The following is a 25,694-nucleotide window of genomic DNA, read 5'->3' as shown; positions in this document are numbered from 1 at the left end:
ACCAGACTTTGTTCAGACATTTTATGACTTTTAGTCTCTTTTTTATTTGTAAATAGAGAGGAGCACAAAGATGGGGGCAAAGCTTTTGTCATTTTCTGTCTCATGTTTATTTCTGTTTTAATATTTTACAAACTTAAATGTATTAGACCAAGATACTGGACTTCTCACTTTATACTTATCACTGGCTCTTGCATAAGACTAGTTTGATCTTGATTTGATCTTGGCCTTGACTTGGTCATGATGATACAGCTTACGCTGGGCAGACCATTTTAATGCTTGTGACCTTAAGAAGCTGGTCCTGGCTAATAAACTTCTAATTTTTTTAAGCCCTTATCATCTATACTGAAGCGTATCCATGCATAGGACAAAGCAGATTAATTTTCTTATTCTAAATATTTCAAATATGTGTCTGCTCATTTATCTCATTTAAGTGGTCAATGAAATGCCCCACTTAGAACATGATTCTTAGTAATTATTTCTCTCCTTCGTGTGTCCTGATGGGAAGCTCTGTCACATTCTGGTGTTTACTACTGAGGGAGGTACTTTCCTATGACTTTTCTTCTTTTCTGTTTTTTTCACATCTTTACTGAGGTATAATTGATATAAAAATGGCACATATTTAACGTATAATGTTTTGTGTGTTTATAGGACATTTCAATCAGCATTGAAAAATTGGTTTAGATATACCGAATGTTTGTCTGTGTGTTTGTTTTTGTTTGTTTGTTTGCTTGTTTGTTTTGAGACAGAGTCTTGCACTGTCACCCAGGCTAGAGTGAAGTGGCGCATCTCGGCTCACTGCAACCTCCATCTCCCGGATACCCAGAATTTTTATAGCTTTACAGTCATGAGTGTTTGATGGTCAGAAAGAAAGTATGAAAAACTATACAAGTAGACTTCCTTCCTCAGTCCACAGTAACCACTCTTTGGCACGGGGGATCCAAACTTGTAGAACTTTGATAGTTCCTTGCACTTCTTTCATCTAGTGTTTGACACTGATTCCAAAAAACTCACTATAGATGTCTCAAAAGGCACGTTAGTCCTTGACTAGCAATTCATGACACTGCCAGATTCACTAAATATATTTGAATACATGTTTAAACATCCCGTGATGATACTTCATGATCTCATGCTATTCGTTATCTCATACCATTTTACCTCTTATAAAATGATATAAGAGATAATAAGTGGTTTAAGAGGTAACAAGATACCATCTTATGATCTTGGTTGGTCAAAAAGACCAATCAGATTTTCACTTGTTACCTCTGATAAAATGGTGAGGATGTTTCCCAAACCTACTAAAGCTGGTAAACTCCTTAAGGAGTTGGATAGCCTTAAGGCTATCAAAATAAAATCTTTTACACTTTTTTTCCACTGGTCAAAGGTCAAATTATATGACTCTTGGGCCTCCCAATGGTTTGGTTCAGTGTCAAAAAATAGAAGTATTAGCAGAATGGATGGCCTCAGGGAAGCTCAGACACACAGCATGGAAGAGGGAGTACATTTTGAACTTCAATGTAATAGAATGGTCAGAGTTGCACAAGGACTGTAACAAATCAGGAATGACTCACTGTCTTGGTATTGTATTCTCTTTTGTTCCAAATAAACAATAAAAAAACTTGGACATCCTCAAAATGAACTATTCTCTTTACTGTTTTTACTATTCGCCTTCACTCACTTATTTAATCATCCATTCAACAAATCCTTTCAGACTGCCTACTTGTGTCAGGCATTATCCACAACTCTGAAAATACAGCAGAAAAGAGAGACAAAAATCTTTTCCATATGAAACTCATATGCTTGTGAAGGGAGAGCAAAGAAATATAGTAGTAAATATATATATAGTCATAGAATGAAAAGTGATATAAAAATAAATAAAAGTGAGAAGAAAAATTGAATGTTCCAGAAGTGGATGTAAAGGTACTGTCTCCCTAGTGTAGAGAAGTATGGGTGTTAGATCTCTGGGATTAGGGGAAGATTTGGAAGTACAGGATTATTATGCTGCTTTTCATGGAAGATATACAAGACATGGGATTGATTTTGACAATGTGAAGGCAAGCCATAGCTATGAAGCTATGGGTGTAGGGGAGAGAAGGACAGAAAAATAGGATCTTCTAGTTCTATGTTCACTTATTTACTCTTTGGTGGGGACAGGTGAGAAATAGCAATTGTGAACTCATGAAGCAATGCACCACTCATGTGTTGAAGTTATTTGAGTTCTTCTCCATCCTTTGCAAAAATATTTTCCCCAAACTAATCATGATCATGTTGAAGTCATATGTTCAGTGCCCAGTGCTCCTCTAATTAAGAGAAAGCCCATTTGAGTCTTATTCAAGTTGAGGAGAGGAAGATACATTGTTACTTTACTTGTAAACATGTACATTACTTCAAAGACCAAAGATAAGAAAATAAGTATATCCCTTTGGTAAGAATGTACATTTCCAGGTATTAAATGTATGTTTCTCCCATACAGTCAATATAAGTTGGTTCCTGGGCTACTTGGTCTGAACAGCTTCTTGTCTCCTCCCTTTCTTCCTTTCTTCTTTTTCCTTTCTTCCCTCTCTCTTTCCTTTCCCTTATTTTCAATCAACATATGACCCAAACTATACTAAGTGCAGAAGGTGAGTTAATAAGAATGACACAATCAGTGCGCTCATGGAGTTTTTATTCTAGAGATGGTGACTGGAAACATGCAATCTAATTGTTAAGTGAGATAATTACCTATTATCAGCAGTACTCTAAAAAATAGATCACATGAAAGGACAGAGAGTTAATAACTAATATTGCACATTTTATGTGTTTAATTATATATAACAAATACTATCCTACAAGAGATGTATTTTGTTGTTGTTGTTTTTGAGAGGGAATTTCACTTTTGTTGTCCACACTGGAGTGCGGTGGTGCGATCTTGGCTCACAGCAACCTTTGCCTCCCAGGTTCAAGCAATTCTCCTGCCTCAGCCACTTGAGTAGCTGGGACTACAGGTGCCTGCCACCATGCCCAACTAATTTTTGTATTTTTAGTAGAGACGGGGTTTCACCATGTTGGCCAGGCTGGTCTCGAACTCCTGACCTCAGGTGATCCACCCGTCTCAGCCTTCCAAAGTGCTGGGATTACAGGTGTGAGCCACTGCATCCGGCCTGGAGATGTATTTTTTAAAAGATTTGAATGGAAATAATTAAATTAAATTTTCTTTTAGGTTTTCTAAAGTGCCTAATACAACATTTAAAACAAATCAATATAATCATCTTTAATTCTTTTGAAAGACCAGTTGAAGAGATATCATTATTTTTATTAAACCACTGGTGGAAAGAAAAGTATTTTATTTTTAAGATATCCTACATGGCTCACAAAGATTTTCTGAACATGAATACCAAGTTTTTAAATGCATCTTGACAATGTAAAGATACTACAAACAATATGTTTAATATTTTAAAGCCTAAATGTTAATACTATAGTTATCTTGTGTATGTTATGAACAGCACTTAAAAAATAACTGAAACTAGTTACTAACATTTTCAGGTACAATTGAAAGCACTAATTTTTTAATTGTGGCTTTGAACTGGGCACATAGCAACAGTTAGTCTTTATCTTTCTCTGTTAAGTGATCATTGTTCCTCTTATTATTCTCTAAACTTTAGCTAATGGCAGGGAAATTGCCAGCACTACTAAGATCCACGTACTGGCATTGACAATGTCATTCTAAGTCAAACACCTGGTTTCTGCTGCCTTATTTTGTATTACTGATGGGATTATGGGCATTTAAATGCATGAAATAGTTGTCCATTCTGCTCTAAGGGATGATCTGGACAAATATCGTCGTTCTTTATACTCGCTGATATTAAATAGGATTAATTACCATGGCATTCCCTGGAAATTCACACTTAATCTCAGTCTTCTATCCATACAAGTGTTTATTTATTGTATTTACTTTGTCCCACTGAAACAGCATTTTATCTGCGAGATAAAACGGTTATTATAAATCTCATAGCAAATAAGTATGTTGACTAAATCAGAACCTTTTTACAAATACTTATAATTGTGAAAGACTTTATGAACTCAATGAAAGATCAACTGTTCATTTCCCATGTAACGTTTCTAATGATTTTTTAAAGAAAAATACTTAATTTGTACAAATGCTACAAAAACCTCATTGGCAGTCCTATCTTGTAAGGTTGAAAATATACACTCTTATTTATGCTCACTTTTAATTTAATTCTGTAAGTATAGTCACATATGGCAGTCATTGATCAAATGGCATTTAAAGTCAAATATGTATAACATAATCATCTAAATCCTGTGAATAAGTAGTTCTTTTCATTATTTTAATAAACAGTTGACATACATGTATATAAGGGAAGTATTTTACTCTAATATGCATTTTCTTTTTTTTTTTTTTTTTTTTTTGAGACAGAGTATTGCTCCGTCACCCAGGCTAGAGTGCTATGGTGCAATCTCGGCTCACTGCACCCTTGCCTCCCAGGTTCAAGCGGTTCTCCTGCCTCAGCCTCCCCAGTCGCTGGGATTATAGGTGACTGCCACTGCTCTCGGCTAATTTTTGTGTTTTTAGTGAGACAGGGTTTCACCATCTTGGCCAGGCCAGTCCCGAACTCCTGACCTTGTGATTCACCCACCTCCACCTCCCAACGTGATCAGATTACAGGCGTGAGCCACTGCGCCAGCTCCTAATATGCATTTTTAATGTAAATCAGCTTATGAAGATGACAGAATCTAAATGGAGAAAAACCTAAATCAATATACTCAATACAGCTGCTTATCTAAATTCAGAATCACAAGGGAATGACTTTGCTCACTTAAATTCTATCAGTGTTATTTTATCACATGGGGAAAGGGCTAAGAAGCAGATTTTCCATGTTGTTAGCACCATTTTACTTCAAGTCCTCTGTGTGCTGCTGACAAAGTAAGGCCTCCATTCTACCAAGTGAAGCCTGCTGTGCCTCCCCTCATCTGACGCTGTGAACCAAGTATACAGGGCCACAATGCCAGAAATAGTTGCCTATGTTCCTCTAAGGAACACTCTGGACAAATGCTTTTGTATTTCATACCCTGGTTTATTTCTGTGACCCAGTGAAATCTTTGGCTCCCCATATTGCTTTGCATAGTTCCCAGTGTGGCCCCAAACCCATGCTTCTCCAGCCTAAACCCATCATTGTGTCCTCTGGAAATCCTGCTCTCTGATCAGAAAACTCTATTTTGTCCTCAATTTCTTATACAAATATCTTCTTCACCATACTGACTTTAGAAAAATCTGACTGCCCCTTAAAATTATTCATTCAGTAATTTTAATGAATTTAATCAGAGGTTAATTTTTCTCATATCTGTTCTACTTCAGTGTAAGAAACGTGTAGATAACTGCTGTATAGGCACTTCTGGATTATTTATGTTTCCCAAGCAAGTCATTTTCCACATAGATAAATAGAAATATACAGATATAGTAGATAGATGGATATATAGATAGAGATAGATGATAGATAATAAGAGAGAGAGAGAGAGACCTCACTCCTTTGAATCTCAGGCCATTCAGTTACATGACTCTCCTATTCTCTCCCCAAAGTTTAGCTCCTGTTTCTCAGTATTTCTGTCTACCCATAGTCTTTCAATATTCCCAGAGACTTAAATAACAATGTGAATAAACTACCCAGAAGAGCTCTATGCTCCTTTTCATAAGAAATTATCATTAACCTTCTTTCTTGAAATGACTTTTTTTCTACATGCCGGCCTATCAGAAAGAATATTCCTATACCTAAGGTTATCTCATTCAGAATTTTGTTTTCAAGAATTGCACATCCAGGTCTGTTTTAGTGATAATGTATGTTCTTGAAACCACAAATGTGTTGTGTGACTGAGTGGCTGATGACAGTAGACATACCTACAATACTTATGGGAGAAACTAAGATGCCTTGGTCAAGTTTGTGATCATTCTTTCAAAAAAGAAAGTTCTTTACATGTTTGTCGAGGCTTTTCAGGGATTTATTCTCTGAGACATACATTGTAAAATTAAGTCAATTTAGACCATAGCTTTTCAACCACAATTTTCACTTAAGCAAGCATTATTGAAACTCAGATTTTACAACAGCCCTAAAGAGAATACTGAATTCTTACTGTCGGAGAAGATGACTTAAAATAAGAAATACAAAGATCCAGATAATAAAGACAAACCTCAGACACCTGTTTATATTTTAAAGGGAAAAACTAAGGTAGAGATTTCGCACCTTATGTAAATGGAATAGCAAGTACTTTTGCTTCTTCTTTGAGTACCAGAATCAGCTACTGGTAGATTAAATAGGACAATTCAGAGTTCCACATCCTCATTCTGAATAGTATTCAGACAATATAGCACAGATTTAAACAACAACAACAAAAAAGAGAGCCACTCAGAATTAAAGAATCAAATTATCATATGTGCATTTTCAATAAAGAGAAAATAAGCAATGAAAAACAAAGACACACAAACAAAAAAAAAATCTGTGTGTGTAAAACTTTAAATTTTTCAGGTAGTAATTAAGGCACATATGTGAGAGAGAACAGTTCTGTTCTATTCCTGCAAAAAACACATTTGATAAGTACCCCACCCTATCTTATCATGTAAGGCTCTATTTTTTGGAGAGGCAGAACCCCTCAAGAGAGAGGTTAAAGTGGGTGTGATACATACTTGAGGAAACTGAAAAATATGAGGGTTTTTTTTTTTTTTTTTTTGAGACGGAGTCTCGCTCTGTCGCCCAGGCTGGAGTGCAGTGGCCAGATCTCAGCTCACTGCAAGCTCCGCCTCCCGGGTTTACGCCATTCTCCTGCCTCAGCCTCCGGAGTAGCTGGGACTACAGGCGCCCACCGCCACGCCTGGCCAATTTTTGAACTTTTTAGTAGAGACGGGGTTTCACCGTGTTAACCAGGATGGTCTGGATCTCCTGACCTCATGATCTGCCCATCTCGGCCTCCCAAGTGCTGGGATTACAGGCGTGAGCCACTGCGTCCGGCCCAAAAAATATGAGGATTATACCTGGTTCTGAAGATGTAAAATATATGGCATAAGACAGAGACCAGGAATTTCCACTAGCCTCTAGAACTGCAGATATCTGTGCCGCTGAGGGAAGCCTATGATAGATACTGCGATTAATCTTGATATTGTTATCAACTCTACCTTCCTTAAAAATGAATGGCAACTTACAGAATATATACCTTACCATTCGTTTTCAAGGAAGGCAGATGTTGGTAACTGTGAAATGTGATATATTTGGTTATACAAATTTAGGAGGAGGATCTAAAATACAATCATATTGGTTGGCATAATAAAGAATTTGGAGCCCCAGGAAAAGTACAGAAATTAGAGTTGAGAGACAGACTTACCCATTATATCTAGGGTATAAAGAATGCAAGGCTCATTCTATACAGAATACAAGGAAATAAAACATAAAGGATGTACTCAATCTAAACTGCATTTCAATGTGTGATTTGTGCAATATGTAATGTAAACCCATCCTCTATCTCTCTTGTACATCTTCAATCAAATATCCGTGCCATTTTGCACATGGATTTTTTTTTTCAGAGCTCAAAGGGAAGTACAAAAGAAACAACAGCGCCTACATCAAAAGAGTGGAAAAACTTTAAATAAACAACCTATAAAGCATCTTAAAGAACTTAATGAATCTCAAAGAAAAGTAAAAGCCAACCAAACCCAAAGTCAATAGAAGAAAAAAATACATAAAAATTAGAACAGAAATAAATTAAGTTGAAGAAAGAAAACAATACAAAAGATAAGCAAAATGAAAACTTGGTCTTTTATAAAGATAAACAAAATTGACAAACCTTTAGCCAGACTAAGGTAAAAAGAAAGAAAACCAAAATAATTAAAGTCAGAAATGAAAAACTAGACATTAAAATGGATACTGCAGAAATCCAAAGGATCATACGATGCTCCTATGAGCAACTATACGCCAATAAATTGGAAAACCTAGAAGAAATGGATAACTTTCTAGACACATAAAAGCTACCAATATTGAACCAGGAAGAAATCCAGTATCTGAACAGGCTAATAACAAGTAATGAGATTTAAGCTGTAATAAAAATTCCTCCAGCAAAAATAAGACTGGGACCCAAGCTTCTCTGCTGAATTTTACTAAACGTTTAAAGAACTAATACTAATCTTACTCAAACTCTTCTGAAAATTAGACAAGGAAGGAAAACTTCTAAACTCATTCCATGAGGCCAGTATTACCCTGATTTCAAAACCAGACAACAAAGATATATCAAAAAAAGGAAAACTATAGGCCAATATCCCTGATAAAACTGATGCAAAAATCCTCAGCAAAATACTGGCACAGTGAATTCAACAATAACTTCAAAAGATCATTCATCATGATCAAATGGGATTTATCCCAGTAATGCAAAAATGGTTCAACTTACTCAAATAAATCAATGTGATACATTATATCAACAGAAATAAGAGCAAAAGCCATATAATCATGTCAATTTGATGCTGAAAAAGCATTTGATAATATTCAACATCACTTCATGATAAAAAGTATTAAAAAACGGGGGATAGAAGAAATATACAACAAAGCCACAGCTAGCATCATACTGAATGGAGAAAAACTGAAAGCCTTTCTCCTCTAAGATCTAGAACATAAGGCTGCTTACTTTCAACACTGCTTTTCAAAATAGTTCTGGAAGTCCTAGCCAGAGCAATCAGAAAAGAGAAAGAAATAAAATTTGGAAAGGAAGAAGTAAAATTACTGTTGTTTGCAGGTGATACAATCTTATATTTGAAAACAAACCTAAAGACTCCACCAAAAAAACTATTCACAATAGCCAAGATTTAGAAGCAACGTTTAAGTGTTTATCAACAGATGCATGGATAAAGAAAATGTGGCCTGTATACATGATGGAGTAGTACTCAGCCATAAAAAAGAATGAAATCCTGTCATTTGCAACAACATGGATGGAACTGGAGGTCATTATGTTACGTGAAATAATCCAGGCACAGAAAAACAGACTTCATATATTCTTACTTATTTGTGGGAGCTAAAAATGGAAACAATTGAACTTACAGTGATAGAGCATAGAATGATGATTACCAGAGGTTGGGAAAGGTAGTGGGTGTAGGCTGGTGAGGAGTGGAGATGGTCAATGGATAATGAATAAAAACTAGTGTTTTATAGCACAACAGAGTGACTATAGACAATGATAATATTGTACATTTTCCACAGCTAGAAGAATTTAATTGAATTGCTTGTAGCAAAAAGGACAGCCACTTGAGGTGATGGATACCCCATTTTCCATGATGTGATTATTATATATTGCATGCCTATATCAAAGTGTCTCCTGCAACCCTTATGTATATATACCTACTATGTACCCACAAAAATTAAAAATTAATAAATAAAAAGAAGTGACAGAATCTTAATTATAGTCATGCATAATGTCATGCATAATGATTGAGGACTTCCAGATGTTTAAGTATTTAAATTGTAAAATATAATTAATGAAAATGTATTGTTTCTTTCATCACATATGTAGGTCCTCTTGTTCAAGACCATGTTTTCATTATTTTTAAAATTTAATTTTATTGGCAAGAAAAAAACCACATGAATTTAAGTATATAATACTTCAATATATGTAGATATAATGTGATATTTATTAGAATCTTCAAACACAATATATGTAATATTTAAGTTCAGTTCAATTTAACATTTTATCTATAAAGGCATAGACACTATGTTTCTGGGGGGAAACAGCCCAATATTACAGTGGTTGCAGAATGTCAATGTTTAGTTGTCTCTAGGAGAGAATTCTTAGGATTAGGAACACTCATGCTGGCTATATGAGACAGGTAGATAAGCTCCTTAAATGAGATGAACAAAACGAATATCATACTATCATTTATTTTTCTAATTTCTTGAAATAAGAAAAATTATCCCTTTTCTATGGCAGGACAATTATCTTATTATAAAAATCAATGTCAAAGTTTTTACTAGCATTAAGTTGTGCACATAGATTTCTGGGTTATAATGGCTGTATATAATTATATACTGTATATATATACTGTATATAACTGTATATAATTGTAAGAATTATTCTTACAATTCTTATTATTGTAAGAATAAAACAAATGCTGTATAATGCTTACTATGAGGATTACAAAATATTTATCAATCACTCATCCACTATTTCAAGAATATGTCTTCCCTTTATCTCTATTATAATCTACCACATCTTCACAAATGATATGAAAGTATAATTATAACTAACAAGTACATCATGCTTTCTATGTGCCAGCAATGTTTCCAATAAGCTTACATGTTCTAAACAATGATAGTGTCACATAAAATTTAGGTACTGGGTGCTATTATCATTGCCAGTTTATATAGAGAGGAACTAAGACACGGAAACTTTAAGTAAATTGCCATACTACTTGGAACATAGTAGAGAGGTGATTTGAACCCAGGCTTCATAATGAAAGTTCTTAAGCCCTATGCTATGATCATCAAAAAGATAACTTTTAAAAAATATCCTAGGATTTCATCAGTTTAGGGCCACTACTCTTTTGCTACTTGAAACATTATCTTTTGGTCTTGAAAATGAAATGTATATTCGATCTTAATCTTTGTTGATGTCTCTTCTTCAGTTATAACCTGTTTTAACTCTTCCATATGTTGGATTGATACTAAGTGTTTTAAAATCAATATCATCAACATCATAAAACGCAGTTCTTGTAAAAGTTTAAACTTTCAGCTGGGCACTGTGGCTCACACTTGTAATCCTAGCACTTTGGGAGTTTAAATTTCACTTTGATATATATTTGCATTTTATGTTAGATATTCTCCAAACACAAAAATAGGTCTCAGACTGAAAGACTAACTGTGCAATTATGGACAATTCTGTCAAGCTGGAATGATGAAGAGGTGGACTGAATGAGATCTATTTCTATAACTGGTCAGTTCATTTTAGCAGACCTTTTTGCTATGACAACCTGCTAGCTGTGATTCTAAAGAGCCTACCTCCTTTATCTACTGATTTTTTATGTCCTTTTTCTCTCAAATAGACATGCCTCTAGGTTCTAATTTACTTGAAAATCTTGAAGAGAAATTCAAGAATATATCTTCATTATGTGGACTAAGTATAGAATGTGTGCAGCCAGCTTTCCTGCTGCATTTATAAAACCCAGGGAAAAATTATATTCTTTAACTTTTACTTATGACTGGTTGTAACTTACAGTTAAATATTATATTCTTTGCTAAGAATAGTTTCTAAATTATTAACAGACACTGTTAAGATCCTTTCTCTTTTTATTCTAATTTAAATTATTTTAAAATTCAATATTAATGGGCATGCCAAATGGCAAAGAGGAAGTCAAACTGTCACTGTTTGCTGATGATATGACTGTATACCTACAAAACTCTAATAATTCATCCAAAAAGCTCCTAGAACTGATAAATGAATTCAGCAAAGTTTCAGGATACAAAAATTAATGTAGACAAATAAGTATCTCTGTTATATACTACCAGCAACCAACCTTAGAATCAAATCAAGAACTTGATGCCTTTTTTAATAGCTGCAAAAATTAAAATACTTAGGAATATACCTAACCAAGGAGGTGAAAGACTTCTTCAAGGAAAACTATGAATCACTACTGAAAAACTTCATAGATGACACAAACAAATGGAAACACATCTCATGCTCATGGATGAGTACAATCGATTTTGGGAAAATGACCATACTTCCAAAAGCAATCTACAAATCCAATGCAATTCCCATTAAAATACCTCCATCATTCTTCACAGAACTAGAAAAAACAATCTGAAAGTTCATATGAAACCAAAAAGGAGCCTGCATAGCCAAAGCAAGGCTAAGTAAAAAGAACAAATCTGGAGGCATCACACTACCTGATTTCATACTATACTATAAGGCCATAGTCACCAAAACAGCATGGTACTGGTATAAAAATAGTCACAAAGACCAACGAAACAGAATAGAAAACTAAGAAATAAAGCCAAGTACTTACAGCTAACTGATCTTTGACAAAGCAAACAAAAACATAAAGTGAGGGAAGGACACTCTATTCAACAGATGGTGCTGGGATAATTGGCAAGCCACATGGAGAAGAATGAAACTGGATCCTCATCTCTCACCTTATAGAGAAATCAACTCAAGATGGATCAAGGACATAAATCTAAATCCTGTAACCCTAAAAATTCTAGAAGATAACATCAGAAAAATCTTTCTAGATATTGGCTTAGGCAAAGACTTCATGACCAAGAACCCAAAAGCAAATGCAACCAAAACAAAGATAAATAGATGAGACTTAATTAAACTAAATAGCTTCTGTACAGCAAAAGAAACAATCAGCAGAGTAAACAGACTATATATATATATATATATATATATATATATATATAGAGAGAGAGAGAGAGAGAGAGAGAGATTACGCAGCCATAAAAAGGAACAAAATAATGGTATTCATATCGACCTGGATGGAATTGGAGGCCATTATTCTAATTGAAGTAACTCCTCACAAATGGAAAAACCAAACGTTGTGTGTTCTCACTCATAAGTAGGAGCTAGGTTATGAGGATGCAAAGGCAAACAAATGATACAATGGACTTTGGAGACTCAGGGGTAAGGATGGGGGGTTGAGAGATAAAAGACCAAACATTGGGTTCAGTGTACACTACTTGTGTGATGGGTGCACCAAAATCTCAAAAATCACCACTAAATAACATACTCATGTAACCAAACACCATTTGGTCCCCCAAAACCTATTGAAATAAAAAATGTAATATTAAATTATGATATGTTTCCAAGTTTATAAATAAAATTATAAGTGTTAATATTTATAATATCTAACACAAGGTTTTTAAAAAAGCACCTGCAACATAAAAACTCACAAGTCAAAAATATTTTTGTTACAAATATCCAAAAATTTTTTATGCGTTTCACAGGGTGTCTATTAAAGACTAACACTTTTTCCATAATTCTTACTGAAGGATGAGATACTGACATTTCCACTGTATACTGCTATAAGAATAAGTGATTTGTGTGGTGTGGGATGGATGCAGAAGAATATCACTAAAAGTCCTATGAACCTTGAACAAAAAATAAAGAAATACTATGAGCACCTTTATGCCACAAATTTGATATTCTAGATAAAATGGATCCATTTATTGAAAGACACATTTTTCCAAAACTCATATAAGAAGAAACAATCAGAATATACTTATGTCTCTTAAAGAAATTGAATCACTAGTTAATAACTTTCCAAAACAGAAAGCACCAGGCCCAGATGGGATTATAGGTGAATTTCATCAAACATTTAAGAAATACTTTGTAAAAATTCTCTGCAATCACTTTCAGAAGATAGAAGCAGAGGGAATACTTCCTAACTTATTCTGTAAAGCCACCACTACACTAATTTCAAAAACAGACAAGAAGATTACAAGAGAAGTAAACTTCAGACCAACATCTCTCATCAACATAGATGCAAAACTTCTCACTAAATATTAGCAAATTGAATCTAACAATGTATAAAAATAATTTTATACCATGAGCAAGTGGGATTTCTCCTGAGTTGCAAAGTTGTTTCAGCATTTGAAAATGAATTAGTGTGACCATCACACAACAGCTTACGGTAGAAAAATCCCATGATCATATCAATGAATGCTGAATAAACACTTGACAAAATTCAACAACCATTCATGACAAAAACTCTCAGAAAACTAGGAGTAGAAGGGAATTTCCTCAATTTGATAAAGGACATGTATATCTATAAAAAAACCGTATAGCTAACATCATAATTAATAGTGAGAAACTTGAAACTTTTCACAAAAATCAGGAATATGGCAAGGGTAACCCCTCTAACCACTCCTCTTCAACATTGTACTAAAATCTTGGCTAATGTCATAAGACAAGAAAATAAAAGGAAGACAGATTATAAAGGAAGAACTAAAACTGCTTTGTTCACAAATAATGATTGTCTATGTAGAACACATAAAATAATTGACAAAAATCCTTCTGAAACTAATATGCAATTACAGCATGTTTGGAGTATACAATGTTAATATACAAGAGTCAATTGCTTTTCTGCGTACCATAAATCAGCAAGTGGAATTTGAAATTAAAATCACAATACCATTAACATTAGCACCCCCAAAATGGGATGGGAATATACCTAATAATACATGTACATAATCTACATGAGGAAAACTACAAAACTGTTATGGATACAATCAAATAACTAAACAATTGGGGAGAAATTCCATGTTCATGGATAGGTAGGCTAAATATTGTCATGATGTCAGTTCTACACAATTTTATCTACAAATTCAATGCAACTTCAATTAAAATCCCAGCAAATTATTTTGTGGATCTCAACAAACTGATTATACAGTTTATATGGAGGCACAAAAGACCCAGAATGGTCAAAAAAAAATTAAAGGAAAATCATAGTTGAAGGATGAACACTCCCTGACTTTAAGACTCACTATAAGGCTACAGTAATCAAGACTCTGTGCTATTGGTGAAATAATGAACAAACAGATGAACAGAACAAAACAGGAAGCCTAGAAAGAGACCTTCATAAACTCAGTCAACCGATCTTTGACAAAGGCAGAAAGGCAATAAAAAAACCAAAGATAGTTATTTTGACAAATGGTACAGGACAATTAGATATTCACATATAAAAATAAATAAATATAAACATACATCTTGAATCCTTCACAAAAAATAACTTAAAATGAATCAAAATGCAAAACTATAAAACTCCTAGAATATAAGTAAGAGAAAACCTAGATTACTTTGTGTATGGCAATGACTTTTTAGATAAAATAGCAAGGGCATGGTCTATAAAAGAAGTAATTGATAAGCCGAACTTCATTGAAATTTTAATAAACTTCTGCTCCATAAAAGACAGCATCAAATGAACAAGAAGACAAGTTATAGACTGGGAGAAAATATTTGCAAAGGCATGTCTAATAAAGGACTGTATCTGGAATATACAGAGAACTTTTAAAGTGTAATGATAATAATAATAACCCAATCAATAAATAAGTCAATGACCTTAACAGATACCTCATCAAAGAAGATACATAAATGGAAAATAAGCATGTGAAAAGATGTTCCACATCATCTCATCAGGTAAGTGAGAATTAAAACAACAACAAGATATCATTACACATCTAATAGAATGGCCGAAATCCAGAACACTGACAACGTCAACGCTGATGAGGATGTGGAGTAACAGGAACTCTCTCATCCTCTGCTGGCTGGAATGCAAAACGGTATTTCCAGGTCAGAAGACATTTTGGCGGTTTCCTCCCAAACTAAACATCCTCTTACCATATTACTAAATAGTCATGCTCCTTGGTATTTATCCCAAGGAGTTAAAAGCTTATCTCTACACAAAAATCTGCATATGGACATTTATAAAAACCTTACTCATAATTGCCAAAACTTAGAAGTAATCAGAATGGCCCTCTGTAGGTGAATGGGATGTATGCAGAAGGAAGTCAGTAAACATAACCTTCCCAGACTGTTACTTTCATGTATTTCTTTGTTGGCCAAAACATAAATATGATTATGAAGACATTTTCTGCTCTCACAACAACATAGCTTTCACATGAATTGAAAGGACACTTTTCAGACATAATGCAAGTCAAATTAGAGATAGGTGAGGAAACAAAACCTAACATTGTAGCAAATAAAGTTTATTAGGGGTTGAATTGTGTCTCCCAAGGGGGCTTTAAAGTCCTTAGCCCCAGTACCACAGAATTCGGTCTTACTTGGAAATGGAATCATTGCGGATGTAACTAGATAATTTAAGATGAAGTTCTAATGGATTAGGGTGAACCCTTAATCCAGTGATACTGGTGTTATTATAAGAAGAGGCAAGACTAGGTAAAGATAAACACACAGAGAGGACATCAGGAGGACTATAGAGGTAGATTGAAGTGATTTTCCTACAACATCACAAATGCAAGGGAAGGCTTAGGGCCACCTGAAGCTGAAAGCAGCAAGAAAGGACCCGACTCTCACCCCAACCTCCAAGTTTAGAAGAAGCATGGCCCTGTCAGCACCACGTTTCTGAACTTCCAGCTTCCAGGATTGGGAGAATAAATTTCTGTTGTTTTAGCCACACAGTTTGTGGTATTTTGTTATGGGAGTCCTAGGAAACTAATACAAACTTGAACATGGCAGAAGCTTGAAACATGTATGAGTAATGTGCTGTGTACTGTCTTTCACCAGTAACTAGCAGTCTTACTTTGGATTTAGATGTTCAAATGCAGACCAGATTGACTTGATCTGATCTCTTTTTCTAAATTCAATCAGTGGCTATATGCAGATATGCTAATCAAAACTAAAACAACAACAAAAAAATTGATAAAAATTAAAAATATAAAAAGCAAAAAACCCTCAAAATAATAGTATACATGTTAGTCACACATAGATAAAAGTGGCATGCTTAAATTAGAAACTTATTTTAATGTAATTAACTAGTTATGTATTCTTATTACTATAAAGTATAAATTTTATTCTTAAAAAATAAATCATGAGGTGTATGACAGCATAGATATCTTAATCAAAATATCTTCCAATTTTACTCTGAATTCCTTAAATTCCAATGCCTATGACTTAGTAACTACAAAATAAATGTGAGGCTGCATTAGGAAAAACAATAAAAATGACATGAATTTTAATTAGTTTGAATGATGATACCTATCATCAATTTGCTCACAATGTTACTTTGAGATAAAGTTTTTAAAGTAAGTTACACTATTGCAAAGCTTAGAAATACTTGTTTAAGAAGACTGATACTCGACAATGCCAGATTTTTTAAATAAGTGGTAAAATTAACCAGAAAAAAATGAATACCATATTATAAAAATATCAAACCTATATCCCACTGTTAAGGGTAGGAGCAAAATCTACCTCAAGATATATCATAGGGATCATCAAGAAGTCAGCAAAATCCGTCAGTGCTGTCATCATTGTTCTATTGCCTAATTGGGCTTCTTCTCTTCATTATTCCCTAAAATCAGTGCATAGTTTTGAAGAAATCCCATGTCTCTTATTTTATATTTCTACTACTAAACCAAATTGAATATGCTGTAATTGGTCCTTAATTATTGAAGAAATACTGGAACACATCAGTGACTTAACACTATCTTAAACTATTTATATACACTTTGTTATAAATGTGCTCAATTATTGTTCATTAGTGCCCATGAATATTGGATAAATCAGCTTTTATTGACTTATAGAAAGTTAAACAGTGTGTGAACTCCAGAATATACTAGGAAAGATATTATAAATTCTACAAGATAAAGAACTTGTAATTCCTTTAGGTATTTAAGGTATAGATATCTACCAGAAGTAGATATCTCTTTTTAAACTGTGAAACGCCATGTAATTTTACTTGAAATTAATATTGCTGATGATGTAGTCAAATTTGTTATAAAATGTTGTTATTCACATACTTTTCAATAATACGGATCAAATATACTTTTTTCATTATAAAGTAAATTCAGACAAAGTAAATATACTGTGCATGCTATGTTTCAGTAAGTTTGTTAATATAGTCACTAATCATACCTGAGTTAGTTCATTAATATCTACAAGTCCATTACTGTCTGCATCAAAATATTTAAACATTTGATCCACCAATAGCTTCTTCCGAGATATGTCGTCGTCATTAGGATTTTCATTTTCTTGCATAATATATTTTTGGTTTTGTAAATCTAATAGCATATTTTTCATCTTGCTGTATTCAGTAGTCTTGCACTTATCTCCTGTAACAAAAGAACTAGTTATTTTCAAAGCAATATTATTGAAAAGAAATAGTTTATTTAATTAATGTTTAGAGGCTATTTTATGAATAACATACTATGTACATAATTTTTACTTTTCTAGTGTTGCACGATTTATGACTTGTACAAGAAAAATGAAATGGGCTATTTCCATGATGGGATAGAAAACTTTTATCTCTATTACATTTGATAACAACATATTTCTGTGTGGTTTGTTTATGAGAAAGGTATAGATGCTATGACAGACATAAAAAAACGATAGTTCCAGCTGGAAACTTATTTCAAAGCTCAAATATATTGTTTTAGTTTTTATTCTTACTCTAGATCTCTTTATAAGTCTCTAGATAAACCTCTATAAAACTCTCTAGATAGTTTTATAAGTGCAGAAAATGAGATATAAGGAAGTGAAATCAATTGCTGAAGGCAAAGGATCAGATTGTGCTGGATTTTGTACTTAAACATATATATAGAGAGAAATAAGAATATAGAAATACATATAGAAATATATGTGTTTAAACATATATTATATATATTAAATATATATATATATATAAAATATGTGTGTATATATATGGTTCCAAGAGATGATACCACATTTTAAATCTGAAATATGTTTTAGAGATTTGGATTTGCATTGATGACATTCACACATATATATTTACATTTATATTATTTTTAAAAATGTTTTTAGTTGTTACAGATACACAATGGCTGCACATATTTATGGATTACATGTGGTATTTTGACACAGGCATACAACGTGCAATGATTAAAATCAGGGTAATTGGGATATCTATCACCTCAAACATTTATGATTTCTTTAGGTTAGGGACTTTCCAAACCCAGCTTTTAATTATTTTGAAATATACAATAAATTATTGTTAACTACAATTGCCCTGTTTTGTTACTGAATATTAGGTCATATTAGAAGGCCAGTTCCTTCTAACTGTATTTTGTACCCAACTAACCAACCCATCTTTATTCTCCCGCATCCCCACCGCCACTCTTTCCCAAACTCTGGTAACCATCACTTTAAAGCCATGAGTTCAAATATTTTTTTCAGCTTCCATATATGAGTGAGAACATGTGATATTTGTCTTTCTATGCCTGGTTTATTTCACTTAACATAATATCCACCAGTTCCAGCATGTTGTTGCAAATGTCAGGATTTCATTCATTTTTATAACTGACTAATATTTCATTGTGTATATGAGCCACGTTTTCTTTATCCATTTATCTGCTGATTAACACTTAGGTTGATTCCATACTTTGACTATTGTGACTAGTGCTGTGATAAACATAAGAGTGAAAATATCTCTTTGATATTCTAATTTCCTATCTTTTACCTATATATCCAGCAGTGGGATTGCCTGTACACTGCTGGTGCGAATGTAAATTAGTACAAACACTATGAAGAATAGTATGAAGCATCTCAAAAAACTAAGAATAAACGCATTTTCTTAATTCTGACTTCTTAATAACACTAAGATCATATTAGTATTCTTCTAATAGTGTTTTCTTACTGTTCTGATATTCATTCATCTCTTTGTTTAGGGTCCCTGGTATATAATGTGATATATATTTGCACTTTTTATTTTACAGTATTAAGTTTGCCTCTCCACAGCTTAATCATAAGCTTACTGAAGCAAGACTGCATTACAGATATTTAGTATCTGCCATGTAATAACCAGGACAATATTGGGAACATCACAGTTAGTGAAAATAATTTCTTGGATTACTGTCTCTCAAAAGTAGATAATGGCCAGGCGCAGTGGTTCATGTCTGTAATCCCAGCACTTTGGGAGGCTGAGGCGGGGGAAATCACCTGAGGTCAGGAGTTAAAGACCAGCCTGGCCAACATGGTGAAATCCCATCTCTACTAAAACTAAAAAAAATTGACCAAGCATGGCGGCACGTGCCTCTAATCCCAGCTACTCGGGAGGCTGAGGCAGGAGACTCACTGGAACCCTGGAGGCGGAGGTTGCAGTCAGCCAAGATTGCACCACTGCACTGCAGCTGGATGACAGAATGAGACTCTGCATCAAAAAAAAGAAAAAAGAAAAAATTCTCTAATATTTACACATAATTATTTTACATGAAGGAAAATAATTTTACTTACAATGGCCTCATGATGAGATCTTTATAAATGCCATATTGAAATGGCATGTATATTGCTGATAGCAAATGTGATATGAAATATATTATACAAAAATTCAGTGCATAAATAATTTGAAAATTAAATCATAGGTTTTATATTAGTTGAGATTTTTTATAACATATTTTTAGGAAAAAAATTCTAACTTTATGATCAATTTTGACAATTAGGCTTAAGAACATCTACAATGTTAAAAGAAAATGTCTAAAGATATCTAAATATGTGTCAGAGAAGCATGGGGCTGCAAAACAATATTTGAATCTCATTCTCTTTTGAGACAAAATGGAAAACAATCTCTTCCAAAGAGATGATAGACTGTCTTTATTTTTCAAAGGCAATGCAATTACTATTGTTGTTCAGCACTTTGGTTTTTAGCAATCCTGTCAACAAGTTCTTTTTCACAACAAAATGTAAACTTTGTGCTGCAGATTAAGTCAATTTTGTATCATTCTGTTCTCACTAAAGAATAAGAAGAAGAATATGTTTTCATAATAGCAAGAAACTCATTGACAAAAGAGAGAAGTAATCAAATCCGTAGCCATTGCTAGCAATTTTGGTATCAGAGAAAGCAGCACAAAGGGAGCCTTCAAATAGTGAACGTGTGTTTATCTGTGTGTACAGGTGTGCATCAGGAAGGAGAGAAATATGTGATGAAAAAAATACTGAAAAGGATTATACATCATTCCAATAACCTTTCCTTGGATTTCTGTATATGACCCCGGGTCTGTAGTGCTTTCATTTCTATCAACTGCCAGTGGATGCCATCTGGAACTGGGGTCTGACCTTAGACCAATGGCAATGGGGAGATCTGAATGTTGTCGAGAGATGGATGGGAAATAGGAGTTAAACACTGAAAACCTTTAACTAATATTTAAAACTGGAGAAAGGGATAGAGTTTGGGTTGCCCCACTCTAATTTTGATCTAATCTAATCAGTGTGATCATCATAACACTCTCATTAATGCTTTCATTCCCCAAATAGTTGTAAATTTCTTCTCCAGTCCAGAAATTGAGGTAGTTGCTGGAAATCCAAATAAAATAACCATAAAAAATATTGCAGTTAAGGCATTCATATTCTATAAATATGTGCAATATGCATGCAATTATTTAAATTTGTATAAAAATTTATTAGTTTAAAAATTTTTTGTCATAGAATTTTTAGTTATAAATAGGTATATCTGTTATTAATAACAGATTACATGTAAGGAAGGCTTCCCATGTGTCAGAAACTTTACACATATTAAGTCATTTTATACTTACTGAATCTTCCCAACAACCCAAAAAGAAAATCATTATGATTACTACCATTTTACAGATGAGGAACTAAGGCACAGAGATGTGAAATAACTTGTTCAAGGTTATAGAGCTAGGAGGGCAGATTTATTTTTACATACGTGCCATATCTCCCTTTTATCCACTAACTTTACTTCTCTCATTTTCAGAACTGAGTTTTTCTTTTTAACTATTTTATTTAATAGTTAAAATTAAATATTGCATGAATTCTGTAATTTGTCCAATGATTATTTGTAAAGTGAGAGATAGATATAATAATAAAGCCTAGGCAATATCACTGTTTATGTTACAGAAGGAGAAAGAACACACACACACATACACACACAAATGTAGTATCTAAGAGGTAACAGGTGAACTATCAGAATGTATTGAATAGAAAGCCAAAGGGAGAGAACTTTTCAAGAAACAGAGTGTGATGAAATGTAAAACACTTGAGAGTAAAAGCAAGATAAACAAAACATGTCCATTGGAGTCCTTAAACTGGAGGTAATTAGTAACTTTAAAGAAAAAATTTAAACTTTAAAGAAAAATGCTAGTGACTAAATGGTGCAAATTTTACATTACAATGGGTTGTATAGGGTAATACATAATTATTACGTATTAAATTATTAAATAATTTCTAATTTCCAAATTAGAAATATTAAATATGTATTACCCTTTTAATAATTATTGATAGAAAAGGAAAACAACTAGCATGGTTAACACAGAAGAGTAGACATTTAGAAATTGTGCTCCCTCCCTAAGTCCAAAAATAGCAGCAAGCAGGAAGGGAATAAGTTTTTGTTTGTTTATGTGGTCACTTTGATAGAATCATTTTCTCAAGTTAATTGACAGGCAGCATGAGATTAGCATAACTAAAGAAAAGAAACAATTTCACTTCATGCTCTGGGAGAACAGCATGAAATCTCCTCTGCTGTTCCTGTTCTAGACACGAAGAATATACTAAGGAACATGACAAAAATCCTTATTTATTGGTATCTGTACATTATCTTCCTTCCCATGGATGCAGCATCACTAGGGCTGTGCTGACTTTTGACTCAGAGTCATTCTTTTTTTATTTATTTATTTATTTATTTATTTATTTATTTTTTATTTTTTTTTTTTATTATACCTTAAGTTCTAGGGTACATGTGCATAACGTGCAGGTTACATATGTATACATGTGCCATGTTGGTGTGCTGCACCCATCAACTCGTCAGCACCCATCAATTCATCATTTATATCAGGTATAACTCCCCAATGCAATCCCTCCTCCCTCCCCCCTCCCCATGATAGGCCCCAGTGTGTGATGTTCCCCTTCCCGAGTCCAAGTGAGCTCATTGTTCAGTTCCCACCTATGAGTGAGAACATGCGGTGTTTGGTTTTCTCTTCTTGTGATAATTTGCTAAGAATGATGGTTTCCAGCTGCATCCATGTCTCTACAAAGGACGCAAACTCATCCTTTTTTATGGCTGCATAGTATTCCATGGTGTATATGTGCCACATTTTCTTAATCCAGTCTGTCACTGATGGACATTTGGGTTGATTCCAAGTCTTTGCTATTGTGAATAGTGCCGCAATAAACATACGTGTGCATGTGTCTTTGTAGTAGCAAAAAGAAACAAAACAAACAAACAAACAAAAAAAAGACTCAGAGTCATTCTAAGGGCAAGGAAAATCCATCTGGCCTTGTAGGGCCTGCAAGGATGCGGAATCACTGACGCCCAAATGCCTGCACCTGTATAGCTGGCAATGCCTCTCCAAGTCACACAGAACTGAGGACAATGACATCTTACACATCTGAGAGTACAACCGTCAGTTTTGAGTACATGATAAGTGCTAAAAATTATAGATTATATCAATTATGCTTAGTATAATATGTGTTTGTAAAGGCTGCAATTTGTTCTTATCTCTTTGAAATTATACTTTTATCCTTTCCTCCTATCCTCCAGTAAAAAGTACCAATTCCCTCCAATACAAAAGATTCAATCAAAAGCATAAAAGGAAACCATGTTTTATCTTTTTGACATTTATTCTTAGAATTTGATTAGTTTGATTCCAATATAAGCCGAAATCTTAGAAACTCAAAGAATAAAAATGTATTGTTTTTATTCAGAATAATTCCATTTGTATATCATAATGTATGTAGAAACTGTTTTTCCTCAAACTATTCAATAATTGCTAATAAACACAAATATTTTAGACAAATATTTTGTATTTAAAGCATAAAAAGATGTCAAAACTTCAGTTGTATTTAATATGCATATGTGATATGCATATATGAATCAAATTCAATGTAGAAAGCTATCATGTTTATATTAATTAAAAGTAGTGAAACTATGTATACGAAGGAATCCAAATTATCTTTGTTAAAGGTAGCCTGAACATAATTTAAAAAAAAAACAACTTTAAACCTAAACTGTAATATCTACCTAATTTTCAAAAAGATAAAAAGTATCAATTGTATTGTGCTATTTGAACTTTACTTAAGTGTACTATAGTTATATATAATAATGTAAGCTTACTATCTTTCAGGTACTAGTCTAGTTCTAGATATTCATTGGTACAAATATACTTACGCACACCACATTAGAACACAGTGCGTTTAAGAGCCATGATTATTGTAAATACAGGGGCATTTTTTAAAAGGCTTTGGTTTTTTGTGTTTTAGGCTTACAGAAAATTGAGCAGAAATTATAGAGTTCCCATATACCCTTTTTCCCCAACACATGCAGATCTTCCCCAGCTATCAACATTCCACATCATAGTTACAATCGATGAAGAAATACTGAATACCATTATCACCCCAGATCCATAGTTCAACTTATGACGCTTTAAGTACATTAAAGTTCTTGGTGTTGTACATTCTATGGGTTCTGCCAATTGTATAATGGCATTTATCTACCATTATACTATAATTTAGAGAACAGTTTTACTGCCCTAAAAATCCTCTGTGCTCCATCTATTCATCACTGCTTCTCCTGTAACCCTTGGCAACCACTGATTTTTTTTTTATGTTTTCCAGTTTTACCTTTTCTAGAATGTCATATAGTTGGAATCATACAGTATGGAGATTTTTTCAAACTGGCTTCTTTCACTTAGTAATATGAATGTTTGTTTCCAGCATGTCTTTTCATGGCTTGATAGCTCACTTCTTTTTAGAACTGAATAATATTCCATTGTATGAATGTACCACAGTTTATCCATTCACTTGTTGAAGGGCAACTTGGCTGCTTCTAAGTTTTGGCAATTGTGGATAAAGCTGCTATAAACATCTGTGTGAAGGTTTCTGTGTATGGATTTAAGTTTTCAGCTCATTTGAATAAACATCAAAAAGCATGATTGCTGCATGATATGGTAAGAATATATTTAGTTTTGTAGAAAGCTGTCAAAGTCTCCTCCAAAGTGGCTGTACCATTTTGTATTCCAGCAAGCAATGGGTGAAACTTCCTATTGCTCCATATCTTTGCCAGGATTTGATGTCGTCAGTGTTTTGGGTTTTCATCAGTCTAGTAAGTGTGTAGTGGTAGTTCCTTTTGTTTTAGAGGGGATTATTTTAGTTTGTAAGTGATTATATTTTACAAGACCTTAGTTCCTTTATCCTGCCCTCGCTTTCTACACACAGAAAATTTGATATGGCTTAATTTATTATGGCCCTAAGCATTGTTGAATAGTTAAATAAAAAGTGAGTGAAAACATGATTAATTTGATTGACATGCTTACTGATTAATTTTGGGAATTAATCTTACTGGAAATAAAAGAGAAGTATTGTGAGTTAAAAATTAATTCCCCAAACACTTTGCTACTTAGGATATAACTTGTCAATTATATGCCACATTGTAATTGGCAACTGTCTCCCAATCTATCTAAGCAGTAGTAAAAAAACGGTTTGATATTCTAGTTCAGCAAATGTGGTTATGTATTAGAATTTCAATAAAGATGTTCTAGTATCCAGGTGACTTTGCTCTTTTAACCCTGAGAGAACGTTAATTAAAATGTTTCTGAGGGTTGTAATTATTTTCATCAAATACAACACACTTGGATCATACATGCAGCTTAGCTATTACTTCCTTTCTTCATCCCCTCCCACCACTGCCACAAACACAAAAGCAAATCATAAAGATGCAGCGAACATTAGCAGAAAACACAACAAAATAAAACAAAGCATGATACAATGGTGAAATTGATGATCTAGAATGTGTAGCAACCTAAATAAAAACCATAAATTTATTCCCCCCCAAAAATACAATTTAACATATTAGCTACCATAACTGGTCAAATGCATTATTTTAATGTTTAGTGAATTTAATAGTCTTTTAAATCATTATCCTTAGAGTAAAACTCAGGAAAATATAATACACTTCATATGAAAAGACATGCCTTTTATAGAATATATGAGAGCTAATGCTCTTAAGCAGTTTGTAAAATAAGTGATTTCCCTAATTATTTTTTTTT

The 25,694-nt window shown here is 33.5% G+C and overlaps 1 protein-coding gene across 3 annotated transcripts in view; it reads right to left on the bottom strand.

The window, feature by feature from the left end:
• The window catches only part of FSTL5 (follistatin like 5), a 1,059,117-nt gene that overhangs the window by 377,352 nt on the left and 656,071 nt on the right, over positions 1–25,694 (bottom strand). For all 3 annotated transcript variants that reach the window (XM_031935303.1, XM_031935304.1, XM_031935305.1), the window contains exon 5: positions 17,599–17,795. In XM_031935303.1, the coding sequence (XP_031791163.1) occupies positions 17,599–17,795 (197 nt within the window). The remainder of the gene's footprint in view (positions 1–17,598; positions 17,796–25,694) is intronic.

This window comes from Piliocolobus tephrosceles, chromosome 3 (assembly GCF_002776525.5).
Source record: "Piliocolobus tephrosceles isolate RC106 chromosome 3, ASM277652v3, whole genome shotgun sequence".
In the NCBI taxonomy this organism is placed as follows: Eukaryota; Metazoa; Chordata; class Mammalia; order Primates; family Cercopithecidae; genus Piliocolobus; species Piliocolobus tephrosceles.
The sequence above is the reverse complement of the archived record's forward strand: the minus strand, read 5'-3'. Positions and strand labels throughout refer to the sequence as shown.